At 33.2% G+C, this 13,661-nt stretch overlaps 1 protein-coding gene across 3 annotated transcripts in view; it reads left to right on the top strand.

Moving 5' to 3' along the window:
* The window catches only part of GOLM2 (golgi membrane protein 2), a 107,750-nt gene extending 99,047 nt beyond the window's left edge, over positions 1-8,703 (top strand). For 2 of the 3 annotated variants that reach the window (XM_058737909.1, XM_058737907.1), the window contains 2 exons: positions 1,277-1,444; positions 8,202-8,703. In XM_058737909.1, the coding sequence (XP_058593892.1) occupies positions 1,277-1,444; positions 8,202-8,272 (239 nt within the window). In that variant the 3' untranslated portion in view covers positions 8,273-8,703. The remainder of the gene's footprint in view (positions 1-1,276; positions 1,445-8,201) is intronic. The other variant, XM_058737910.1, reaches the window with a different exon arrangement.
* The last annotated feature ends 4,958 nt before the right edge of the window (positions 8,704-13,661 follow it).

Here is a 13,661-nt window from a genome sequence, read left to right as displayed (position 1 = left end):
ACTTAAGTCTCCTATTGTAAACAGCCCCCATCCTTGAAAGCCTATGTAAGTGTGATTTGTTCTTTAACTATTTCCCCAATTGACTCTTTACTCAGCAATTAAAATTATATTGCCCCGATGATGTGGTGAGCTGTTTGTAAAATTGACCCATACCTCCTTAATTCTTTCCATTTGTACTTAACCTTTCTTTCCAAGCAAAGAAGTCATTAATTTTTTTCCTGAATGCCTCATTTCAATTTACTTCTTAAAAACATAATTCAAAAAATTTAGACTTATCCATAGAAAGTTTGTATAATTTTTTAAAGTCTTAAATTCTTTCATCATCAGTAAGTTGATATTATTTATATTTTAGATTTTGGAATAAAATTTACTTTTATGCTACTTAAATTTAATGTCAAAGTAGAGTTTAACTTGTGTTTCTGAGTCAGATCTTAGTGTGCCTAACATTTTCATTTTCAATTTTAGTTGCTGAATAGCTTTCTACAGTGGATGTTATGTCTTTTGCTCTTTTTGATTTCTTACTGTTATGAATGTGTGCAATATAACAGCCTCGCATAGTTCAACTTTCTTAAGCTTCCTCTGTCATTGGCTTTTAAAAGTCCTGTTTAGGAAATGGGAAAGAATAAATCAGAATTACTTGGGATGTTTTTTCAAAACACATACCACTAGGAGTTCTGATAGTTTATTCTTTATGCCATCTGTCCTTGGAAATCCACAGTTATAGTCAGTCACTATCACTGAAGGAACTTGAGATAGCCCTCAGTTGTGTTAATTTGTCTTAGCATCCAAAAAGAAACTAGCCTGCATGGTACTTGTTTATTTTTACCAAAAAAAATGATCAAAATTATTTATGGAAAATGGTATTTTATAAAGCAAATAAATAACTACAAATTTCAAATACATATTGTATCTAGTAATAAAAACATTTCTTGTTCTTCTAAAGTGGTAAATTAGACAAATACTTACTTTGGAGAAGTCATTGGTTATTAGGAAAGCAGTCCTGAAAATGGTACCCTTTCTTTAAGAAAATATTCAAGTCTTAAGTAGCATGACTAAAATGAACACCAAAAGGAAATTCTTTTTTTAAAAAGTTATTTTCAGTCTTCATTCTTATTTCTTTTTGTCTTGGATAACCTTCACAAAAATGTATCTTTTTTATAACCAATACTCTAAACGTTGCCAGGTTTCACTTGTCTACTTTCTGGAGGCATCCAATGTAGGTCCCTTCTTTTTTTTTCCTCTTTACTCTTGAATTAATCCTCTACCTACTTCACAGGCCGATTCTTTGATGAGAATGAATCCCCTGTTGATCCGCAGCATGGCTCTAAACTGGCGGATTATAATGGGGATGATGGTAACGTAGGTGAGTACGAGGCAGACAAGCAGGCTGAGCTGGCTTACAATGAGGAAGAAGATGGTGATGGTGGAGAGGAAGACGTCCAAGGTGAGCGTGGGCTTGGCCTCCATGCTGTGACCGTGAAACCCACCTCTAAATTTTTTGGTTGAATTTGTGTAGAATTTTCCCCACTTATTAACAGAATTACAATCTTAATACAAAGAGATTCTGTGTAGTTTTTCAATTTTATTTTGAAAACAATTTTATGATAGTCATATTTTTAGATTTTAATTATTTTAAGTATTTTCATTTTAGTTATCTTATATGTATTATTGATATAGTTATAATTTGAAACTCAAAAGTATTCAGAAATTTTAGATTTAAATTGTTTTAAACGTCTCCAGGCTTTACCTATGGCAAATACTCCCAGAAAATAATTCTTTTCCAATTTCTTATCTGAAAACATTTCGTTATTCTAGGTACATATTTTGACCAGACAGCCTTTTTGTTATAAAGGAAGTCCCAAAGAGAATGGTCTCCATACTGAAGATAAGATATGTCACTACTGATTGAGTATAGGAAGGCTGTTTTTGAACTTTTTTCTGAGAGGCTGAAAATTTATATTTAACAGTTTGAAAAGATTTGTCTGTTTTATGTTTAATACACAGATTCAACATATTTTCCTTGTTAACTATGTAACTTCTGAGCTTTTAACTTATTAAAAGTTCAGAATCTACCTGTGTGCATGCAGCCCTACCCATGCATGCATATCAGAATATATTACATTATTATGAGTTTTTAGGCCTATTTTCTGCCTGCTTATATCATTTAGTAGTATTTTGCGGAACTTTTTCTCTTTTCTGTAGAAGTTGATTATGAACATAATAATGTGTGATGTATTCTATTTTATAATGTGATGCATGAAGTATTTTCCAATGTAAACTGTCTCAATTTCTTCCTTAACTCTTTTTAAGTAATCACATCTTACTTATGTTCATGACAAGAGTTGTTTTTATAAAACTGAAAAGAAATTATAGTTATCCTCAGATACTTTGTAGTTAAGAAAAAGGGAAACTTAGAGACTCAGACTTCCATGCAGGATTGTTTCGATAGTACATTCTAGTTTTGGAAGAATGGTTTTTGGGAATAGAAAGAGATAATAATTATTCTAGGACTTCTATAAGGATACATTCATGAGAACTTCTCAAATGCTGTTTGGGGCTTTAGAATAAATTATACCTACCTTTTCTATAATCTCATCCATTTTTCATAAATTTTACCATTTTTTTTCATTGTTTTGTGTTTGTTTTAATTGTTTTTATTTGCAATTATTTATAACATTGTTGTGAGGCTTTTTCATGCATGTATATCATATCACCAATTAGATTACCAAGCTCTGGAGGGCAGGAATTGTCACTTATTTTGCCTTATATTTTGTTTGTGTCCTTTTCTGCCTTCATATTCACCCCACCCTCCACCCCCCATAGTACTTAGCCTACATAGGTCAGTGTTGTTAACTGATAATTTTATGCTTTCTCATTGAGTTTTAGAACTTTAAACTTTACTTTAACTTCTGGTCTTATAAATTTAGTTTATAGTTTAAACATTCTCTAGTTTTCTTCCTAAGAGCTTCTATCATATCATTGGATAATTTTGAGGGTTTTATTAGAGCAAATAATTTCAGCTGTAACTGAAAGACATTTCTTATGCTTTTGGCTATCTTAAAGTTAATGACTTTTATCACAAAATTTCAGATATTTTGTATGGCTTTTATCCATGGTAGGTACATTTATCTTCAGTGCCTCCTCTCCCTCTCTCTCTCTCTCTCTCTCTCTCTTTCTCTCCTATACCCTTTTCCCTTTCCCTCTCCCATCCCCAGTTTTCATTGTAACTTTCCACTTTAGGTCACCAGTATCCTCATGCTGCTCTTCCTTTCCTTTCACAAGGAAATAAATGCATCAGTTCTAAGGAATATAAGGAAATGACCTAAGGTGATACCCTCAGTGAAGTAGGGAGGGGATTGTTAGATTTTGGGGTTTCCTCATTTGCAACTCAATCTTACTCGAGCTGGGGGTTGCCACTTACATTTTTATCCCATTTCGGGGTTCACTAGATGACAGCAGTAGAAGGATAGGACAGCTACCAAGGGGACTCCTTTATGATAGGAACAAAGCTGCAGCTAGTGAAGAGGGATGTTTGGGTGAACTGACTAAAAAAGAGTATTGGAGAGCCAAATAATTTAAAACATGCTTTCAGGGATTCTTTAGGTATGGTATTAACTGTCCAGAAAGTGGGAAGGGGGAATTATGGTTGTTCCCTAGTTCCTCAATAATTTGGATTCTAAATTTTATTATTAAGTTAGAATATTTAGAATTTAAGAACATTTCTTCATAGTTGCAATGTAGAAATAACGGTTGGGTTCCTAGGCCAGTTTGCACTTGTAGCCAAAGCAGGCAGTAGAAAAGAGTGGGGGGAAAAACATTAGGTTAGGAGACCAGCCGTTGAGTATTGCTTTTCAAGTCACTTTAACTCTCTAGGCCACAGTTTCTTCATCTGTAATGTGACTGTTGAACTACAATAGATGGTCCTTCTCAGTTCTAAAATTCTGTGATCATATTCACAGTGGAATCACTATATACAACACAGGTATAATGGGAGAATGTGTTTCAGATTTGAGCGTGCCTGAAACATATCTTCCCCCAAACCCAGGAAAGAAAATCTTTACTGCCATTAAGACTCTGCAGCCAGAGATATCAAAAATTGAAACATGCTTGTAACAGATGGTTGCTGTACTTGTGATGAACATAGCATAATGTATAGATTTGTGGAATCACTATGTTGTATACCTGAAACTAATATGACTTTGTGTCAACTTCAATTAAAATTGAAACATGTACTTCAGAAATACTATTAGGGGCTCTTCTCTACTCTTTCTAATATTAGGAGGAGTTTTGTTGTTGTTGTTTTGTTTTGCTTTTCCTCAATCTGTTGGGTCCCTAGGATTAGAGATTCCACTTATAGTGCTGAGGTTCTGGATTCAGCTAAGGTCAATGGAGATTTGGGCAGCAACTCTGCCAATAGAGTTTATCTGCCAGCTTTATCTCTGATGCTTATTCATATGTATTGATCATTTGGGACACTACTATCTGTAAAGTGTTTTCTTGTAGAATTAAGTGAGGCCTATTTTTCCTGTGTTTACAATTCTGGTTTATTTTGATTTTTAATTCTTGGTTTCCTGAAGCAGCCTAAAAAAATATTATTTTATTTACATTGGTGTAAAAAATTTTTTTTCCTGCCTTCTTTTAAGTGACCCAGTGAGGGGCGCCTGGGTGGCTCAGTCAGTTGAGCGTCTGACTTCAGCTCAGGTCATAATCTCAACGTCTGTGAGTTCGAGCCCCGCGTCGGGTTCTGTGCTGACAGCTCAGTGCCTGGAGCCTGCTTCGGATTCTGTGTCTCCCTCTCTGCCCCTCCCTTGCTCTTGCTCTCTCTCTCTCCCAAAAATGAATAAATAAAATTTTAAAAAATTAAAAAAAAAATTAAGTGACCCAATGAAAAGATTACCTCTGGAAATACTCTGCATCTGATGGATATGTCTTTTAATTCATTCTTTATTGTAATAAGGAGATGGATGTTTATAAATTCTCTTTACTCTTATCTTTAATCCCATAGAAGTTCCAAGTTTCTTTAACAGAGTATGACCTGCATATTTATTTATGGTTGTATTTATGTGCTTATGGAAGGAAGCTGAGCCTAATGCTTGAGTGCCTGGATTCTGGAGCTGGACTGCCTGGATTTGAATCCTAGCTCCAGCATTTACCAGCTCTGTGACCTTGTGAATTACCTAACTCTATGCCTCAATATCCTTATCTGTAAAATAGAGGTATAGTTACTTAACTAAGCTGTTGTTATGTAGATTATATGACTCAAATATTTATTCAGCACTTAGGGCAGGTCTTCCACAATGTAAGCACTACATAAGTGTTTGTTGAATAATTTTTAAGAAGTTAAAGCAAATACAGAATATTTTTCTTTGGATTGCCTGCTTTGGAGGATAATTACACTTTGGTTTGTGGATTAACGTGTACTTTTTAGTGGAGCCTCACTGCCTTATTATCCCCAAGATGTTCTTGTTTGGTAGAGCTTGCTTTATGGAGGTGATCCTTTCTTGACTTCAGAGGGAATTTAGGAATTATTTAATAAATTATGAATGTCCTTCTATTTCGTTAATAGTCATTTTATGTTAATGAGCTATTTACAGATTTTGCTGCCTTGTAAAATGAAAAAATATATATATATATTTAGTTTTCAGGTTGTTATTCTATATCAGATTTGACTAGGTAATTTCATCATACTTTATAAATACTGTACATGCAAATAGGTTGTCAGTAGAAATTTGAATTCTGGTTAGAATAGCTATACTGAAAGTGGACTCTAGTTAATGTAAATAATAGTTCAGTGTAAGAAAAATGCAATATTCCAAAAGTCCTGTGAAATTCTGAATAATGTGAAGGCACAGTATTAAAATTTGATTAAAAGCATGAATTAATAAAACCAACAAACTCCTCCGTATATTTATAGAAGACTTTGGAAGTAAAGACTCCTTCCTATACATTACTATTATTATTATTATTATTATTATTATTACTATTATTATTATTATTATTTTGATATAGGATAAACAGTTGCTATCCGTATTCTACTGAGAAGGTAACTAAAGGTCTAAAGAGGTTTAGAAACTAGATCAGGTTTGTTAAGGGACTGAGCCAGAACTAGAATTCAGTGTTTTTATTCCTAGAGCTTTGCTCTTACCTTCTCTTTATAATTTTTCATTTAAAAGTCTTCCAACATACCTACTTTCAATAACTTTCCTGTTAAATTTTTAGGAATTCTCTTTTGTATAGCTGCTTTTCCCACCCCTCTGTGGTGATTAAGTCTTCATTTAATTACTGAAGTCATGAAAGATGTATTTATAGCCATAAGGTGATATCCCATAACATGGATTCTAAGGAGAGCTTTCTGGAGAGGTGCCAGTGATCATTTTCCTGTTTAAAACCAAAGATAATTTTTTAAAGTCCAACAAGTTCTATGTTAAGATATTAGCATTTTTTCAAAATACAGATGTGATTACGGATACAATTTCAGCCTCTGCCTGTAACAGATCTGGGGTTATCTTATCACAGCTAGTGGATTACACTATTAAAGATACAAGATAATTTTGTTGGCCTATGATGCAAAATTGTTGCCTGCAATTCTAAATGAGAATTTCTGTAAGTTTAATAGGAAAGTTATTGAAAGGAAAGAAAAAGTTGTCTTATTTGGCATTTTTAAAAATGAATAAATAAAGAAGAAATAAGAACACATCATTATGTAAAATACACAGTACATATATCACATAGCATTTTTCTTGAACAAAATTTTACCATAGGATATACTAGAGAAGTTAAGGGTAGCAAACCTATCAAATCTAAAAGACAGATTTCAGAAAGCTATAGTATACATGTGAATTGGGATTCTGACTCTTGAAATACATAAAATTATATTTATATATAACTCATAACTCTTTAAATTATATAAAATTATGTTTCTGGACAATTATGATAGTAACATCTCAATCTATCAAAAACTAAGCTGTTGGGTAATTGTAACTGTGAACTATAAAGTATGAAAAATCATTTTTCAAGGCTGTGGAAGAATAAAAGAAGAAAAAAATAAGAAAACCAAACAAAGAAAAAAAGAAAAAAAACAAGGCTCTGGAGGAGCTAACAGATGTCACTAAAAGCCATATACTAGAAAGAAAGTCTCTTTGCTTTGATTAAATTACTTTTCATTCTTGTTCTAACATAATTTTAATATTCTGAGCGGTCTTATTTCAAAACCTGTAGTTTGTAACAAAATTAGAAAAGGATTGCTACTGCGAGATAAACAGTAATGTGAAGTGGCAGATGATAGCCAAGAAGGACCCAGAAAAACCTGTCAATATCCAAATAAGTCAAACTCTAAAGAGTCATTTAATGTAGCTACTCAAAGTGACTTTGAGGATCTTACTAACAACATTATGTAATATATTTTTTTTCTTTTTGGTAAAGAAGTTAAATTTTGGTTAGTATATCATTTAAGAAGTTGCTGCTAAGCTCTTTGCAGAGGAGCAAAGAAATTCACTATAATGTTAAATATTGGGATTATGAGTAGCTTTTATTTTCCTATCTTTTATTTTCCAATTTTTATGTGATGAGTGTGGATTAATTTTGTAATTAGAAAAAGTTTTGGTTTTTAAGGGCATGAAAATGTGTACAGAACGGTTTCTAAAACTTTTATTTTTAAATTTTATTTATTTATTTATTTTCATTGAAAGAGAGAGAGAGCAGGCAGGGAAGGGGCAGAAGGACAGGGAGGGAGACAATCCCAAGCAGGTTCCACACTCAGCGTGGAGCCCGATGGGGGTGGAGGTGGGGGGATCAATTCCACAACCATGAGATCATGACCTGAGCTGAAATCAAGAGTTGGATGCATAACGGACTGAGCCACCTAGGCACTCCAAAAACTAACTTATAGAACTAATTCATTTAGTAGAAATAATGTATTTTATATACAAGAACCAACTCCTCAATGTTTGTGGGTTCCTAAAGTTTGGCTAACTATATCTAGCTCTACTATCATCAAAAGATTTGTTAAATTAAGTAATCTTCCAAAATATTGGAAGACTGGAAGACAGACTTTTCACTGTTTAGCCAAGCAACTAAGAAATAAAGCGCTATTTTAGAATGTATAAAATAACAAATAGAAAACAACTGAGGCTTTATTTTATTGGTTTTCTGCAAGTGATTTTAAAAACAATATTCTTGATATATAATTATTTTCCTTACAGATGATGAGGAACGAGAACTTCAAATGGATCCTGCAGACTATGGAAAACAACGTTTCAATGACGTTCTTTAAGCCCTAAAGGAAAACTTCAGAAAACCTAAAGTGCTGTAAAATGGAATGATTTCTACTTTGTTGTTTCTGACTTTTGTTGTAAAGATCAGTTGTATCAGTTGTAAAGATACATTGAGATAGATTTAAGGAAAAATTTTAATGAAGAAATGTACCCATGTACATATGTGAACTTTTTCATATTGTATTATTAAAGCAGAGATTTTTTTGTTATATTACAGTTGAGCCAAAAACAAAGTAAGCAAAACTGTAATCTTTGCATTTAAAATGAACTAATGTATATTTTACATTTTATTGAGCCTAATTCTTTCCACAAATGGACAAATAGTAAAAATTGGTTGTACGGTTTATATGTTGCACATAGCATAACCCCAGTGAGAACAGTTATTCAACTGAAAAACTTTTTATACACTAATATATTCTTGTTAGCCCAACAGGTGTTCTGTTCTATCTACCCCTCATCTCATGCTCTTCATGGAGTTATATCTAGTCACATAAAAGAGGGGTTGGAACCTGGAAGCCAAACACTGGTTTTGCAAACAGTTGCAAAAACTGTTGCAAACAGCATGTGTGCAAAATCATTTCCCTACTCCTTTTATTTTACATGAGTGCTGATGTGTTTTGGCAGATTAACTTTTAGCTGAGGCCTGATGGAAGTTGAGGTAACCTGCAAAGACATAACAATATTTATGAGTTATACCTTACTTAGTTCATGAAATTGTGAAATGCATGATTGACAATATCTTTTCAATTTTTATTTTTTTCACATAATACTGGTACTGTTTAACGATAACCATCACTGGCTAAATTTTTTATATTTTCAGAGTCCAAGTTGGTGAAAATATTCATGATTTAAATGCCAGATTCTGAAAGAAGCTAAATCAACTTCAAAATGAATCTGCAATCAGCATTTCAAAGCTTCTCTGGTAGTTTTAGTGATCTTATTTGACTAGAATTTTTCAGAAGTACTATAAGGAGTTTTAACAGATTTTTATTAACACACAAATAAGTAGAAGTGCAGTGAGGTCTACAACTGTTTTATTAAAATAGCTTAAGAGTTTGTAATAAAGATGAAGAATCTTTGTAATTAATATGTTAAGAACCCATAAGCCTCATATTTGCTAGACTTACAGAATTATTTTAAATGCATTTGTCTTTTTTGACACTATTCTGGAGAATGCTTAAGCTAGTTAATCCCTGTTTTCAGATTTAAATCTTTTAAATCTTATCCACCCCAAAATAAAAGGTTTTGATCACAAGGAGACATTTAAGGTTGTTAACTCTGTTTTTCAGAAGGACTACTGTTAATTGCATATAAACATGAAATGTATTTTTTCCCCCTTGTGCTCAGGTTCTAGTCAAAATTCAAACTTACAGAGGTAAAAAAAAAAGCTGTTCATTTATTAGAAGTGCAAAAATTCTTAGACTTCAGTTTGAAATTATTTAATGACCAGGAAAAGATATAGTGATTTACTAAAATTGTTATTTCTACCAAATCAAAATGGCAATTTATGCCTTTGCTGAGTATATCAGGCCTATAATGAATAGGTATAATAGTTCACAGAATTTTTTAAAATGGAGTTAAAGGGAATTGATGTACACCTTTTGGGCATTAGAGTGGGAAGATGAATCTAAAACATACTTCTAGTAATACTTTATATTTAATACTGTAAAATCTTTACAAATGAAAACCATGAAATTTCCTGCCTTAGTTCCTTTGTCATAAGAACAATCACTTAATTATATGGTAGCTATTACTTATATAGCAAAATTTCTTCAATTAGCAGTCTAGACATTTTATAAACTGAGAGATCTTGGACCAATTGATAATGTTTCTGACTGTATTAACATTTTAGTGCTATAAAATACTATGTGAATCTTAAAATTCTGACATTCTACAGTCTGTATTAGACATGCTGGTTTTTATAATATTTTACTTCTGCCTTAAGATTTAGGTTTTTTAAATGTATTTTTGCCCGGAATTAGGTGTTAATTTGATGGAAACTCTGCTTTTAAAATCATCACTTAACTGGGTTCTAATAAATTAAAATTAAACTTGTTTTACTATTTTTCTGATTCTGACACATATACACACATCACACTCATGTGATGCAAATAGTTACATTGTAACACTAAAATTTGAGCAAATTTAGAATTCATTTTAGGCTAAGCTAAACTAGATTGCAGAAAAATTTATATTAGGGTTGTTTACCGTAGTGCTAGTGTAACAAATACTGAATGCTTCCTATGTGCCCAGCATTATCTTATGTAATAAGAATACTGTAGTGGGTAAGATAGACCAGGTTTCTGTTCTCATGGAGCTTACATTCAAGTTGGACCAGTCCGACAATATACAAGTAAACACAAGAACCAGCTAATTTTAAATAGTGCTAAGAACTATTAAAAATAAAACAAAGTTCCAAGGTTTCAAGGTCTCTTAAGTTTCCAAATAATAAGGTTTTCAACTTAACTGAAACATAATTATGAGGCTAGAATATCATGAGAGAAATGAGGCTGAAGAGGTATGGAAAGGGTAGGGTAGGTAGAACCTTTTAAGTTCAGGTCACTTGCTACTGACCCATAAAGAGAAAATATAAAATCCAAAATATACATGGAGGGATGATTCTAAGGAAAATGTGAATACAACTTCAACATCATTTCTAAAATATGTTCCTTTATTTTAAAAAATCTTAAGATTGTGTTTTTTGACTTGTCCTTTATACACCTGTAAACATAAAATTTGCTAGAATATGAGGACAGAGAATCTATAAAACAAAACAAAACAAAACAAAAACTGTGTAGTTATGAGGGGGATAGTCACTTGTCATAATGGCTAGCCTTGGAAACTTCTGTTCCCTCACATGTCTGACCCCATGGCTTCAATAAGACAATCAAACCATGTGATGTTATTTAATACATTTCCAAAGTCTAGGTTATTCAGTCTTCACATAAATATTCAGTTCTAATTGGGCTATATCTAATTCCTTTTAAGACTTTCCTCACTAAGGGTTCCAAATGAAAATTCAAACAACTGTCCCAGAAAGAAAAAGGGGAAATTTAAAGTATAGGTTATTCAGTCTTCACATAAATATTCAGTTCTAATTGGGCTATATCTAATTCCTTTTAAGACTTTCCTCACTAAGGGTTCCAAATGAAAATTCAAACAACTGTCCCAGAAAGAAAAAGGGGAAATTTAATGGTCCATGTAAATAAACTGCAAAAAGGGCAGAAGTCAGCTGGACTTGAGGATAATTGTATTGACACAAGGACTTAAACGCTGCCAACTTTGTTTCACTAACTCCCATTTCTGCTTCTCTCTACTTGCTACTTTCTTTCACTCAGACTAGCTCTCACCTCAAAACTCTAACCAAGACTTCCAGCAGGTCACATTTTCTTAGTTTTGCCACCTGAGAACAGCTGCTCTTCTTTCCTTAATTCCACTCCAAAAAATATGAGGGAAGGGAGATTTTTGTTTCTGACTATGATTAATTTGACTAGCCCTTTCTGAATTAGTGGTAACTATAAATCCGGACAAGATGTAAGTGACTGTTTTGGGGCAGCAAAAAACTTAAGCTTCTGAAATAAGGGAAACTTAAGCAGTTGAGCCCCACAGTCACCCAGCTTCCTATGGGTGTAAAAAAGCTGAACTGAGACGACAGAGATCATAGTGGGGAGCAGCTGAAGCAGTTGGAAATCAATTGGGTGGACATCAGAGAAGAGGGAGCTATCTATACAGAGAGGTAGCCCCAGAAATCCTTATAAGGGTGCCCACAAGTTCATGGCTGAGGGCTGGACTGTACATAATTAGAGCAAAACCACCTGATGCTTACCCCATAGCAGTTGCCACAGAGTTGAGAATGGAACGTAGATACCAGAGGTCAAGAAGTGTTGCCATAAAGGGCGCCTGGGTGGCTCAGTTGGTTAAGTGTCCGACTTCAGCTCAGGTCATGGTCTTACGGTTCGTGAGTTTGAGCCCCACATGGGTTATGTGCTGACAGCTCAGAGCTCAGATTCTGTCTCCCTCTCTCTCTGCCCCTCCCCCACTCACGCTCTGTCTCTCTGTTTCTCTCTCTCTCTCAAAAATAAATAAAAACATTAAAAAATTAGTTTAAAAAAGTGTTGGCATGAAAGCAGTGCTACAGGACACTAGGTTTCTGGGCCTGTCAAGGTGGAGTTCTGTAACAATTGTGGCATCCAGATAAACGATTAGAAAGGTTGCACCTTGGGAGTAAAGACCATGCCCTCGAGTAAGACCTACCCTAGGTCTGCCCTAACAAGCTCTGACAAGATTGTAAGGGGAGATAAAGTATGAAGATTGAGTCCTGTCAAGTTAGAACTTAATGAAACTCCTTCGGCTTCTCATAGATATGAACTAACAAAGCATAAAACCAAGCCTATATTAGTTTAAGGTAACTACTCAGTAACTGAAGAATCTGCTAAAATAAGAATCATCACTTTTCAGAAGATAACAATCAAGAATCTATACAACATATACACAATGTCTAGTTTTCAATAAAAAATTATCAGACATACAAAGACTTGAAATGTGATCTATAGTTAAAAAAATTAGATGGCTGTTGTTATTTGTTATATTGTTATTTGTTAACGCAGGTATTAAAAGTGTTTACTGTACTGTATGTTAACTAACTTGAATTTAAATTTTAAAACATTAAATTAAAAAGTCCTAAAAAAAAAAGTATGTTTAAAGATTAAATGAAAATGTTTTAAGTAAGTGAACAGATAGAGGATCTCAGCACAGAAATGAAAATTATAGAAAACCTAATGGAAATTCTAGAACTGTGAAGTATAATAACTGAAATGAAACATTCATTGGATGGGTTTAATTGCAAATTGCAAATAGCAGTAGAATGAATTTGAAGACATACAAATGTAGTTGTACTATAAGTATTTGAAAATGGAAGGTTGAAATGTTGAGAGACTAAGAAATGTGGATTTGGGATTCATTCAATATTTATTGAGTGCTCCAGACACCCCCTAACACATAAGCCTAAAGATTCAATCATGAAAGAACAATGATCATTCTTTTAATTTCTTATTGAGTACCTAATCTGTATAGAGAGCTGTTTTGAGTACTACAATGTCTCTGCCTTCATGGAACTTACATAAATACCAGAGGGAGAGATCATTATTTTCTATACTCATAGTGATAAATGCTTTAAGAAAAATAAATCAGAATAAAGGAATAGTGATGGAGGAGTGCTATTTTTAGATAGGATGATCAGGGAGGGCCTTTCTGAAGAGGTGGTGTGAAAATAAGCCATGTGGATATCTTGTGCAACACTATCCAATAGAAATATAATGCAGGATACCTATGTAATTTTGAATTTTCTAGTAACTACATTTTTTAAAAAACTGGTGAAATTTTGATATT

The sequence above is a fragment of the Neofelis nebulosa genome, chromosome 7 (assembly GCF_028018385.1).
Source record: "Neofelis nebulosa isolate mNeoNeb1 chromosome 7, mNeoNeb1.pri, whole genome shotgun sequence".
NCBI lineage: Eukaryota > Metazoa > Chordata > Mammalia > Carnivora > Felidae > Neofelis > Neofelis nebulosa.
The sequence above is the reverse complement of the archived record's forward strand: the minus strand, read 5'-3'. Positions and strand labels throughout refer to the sequence as shown.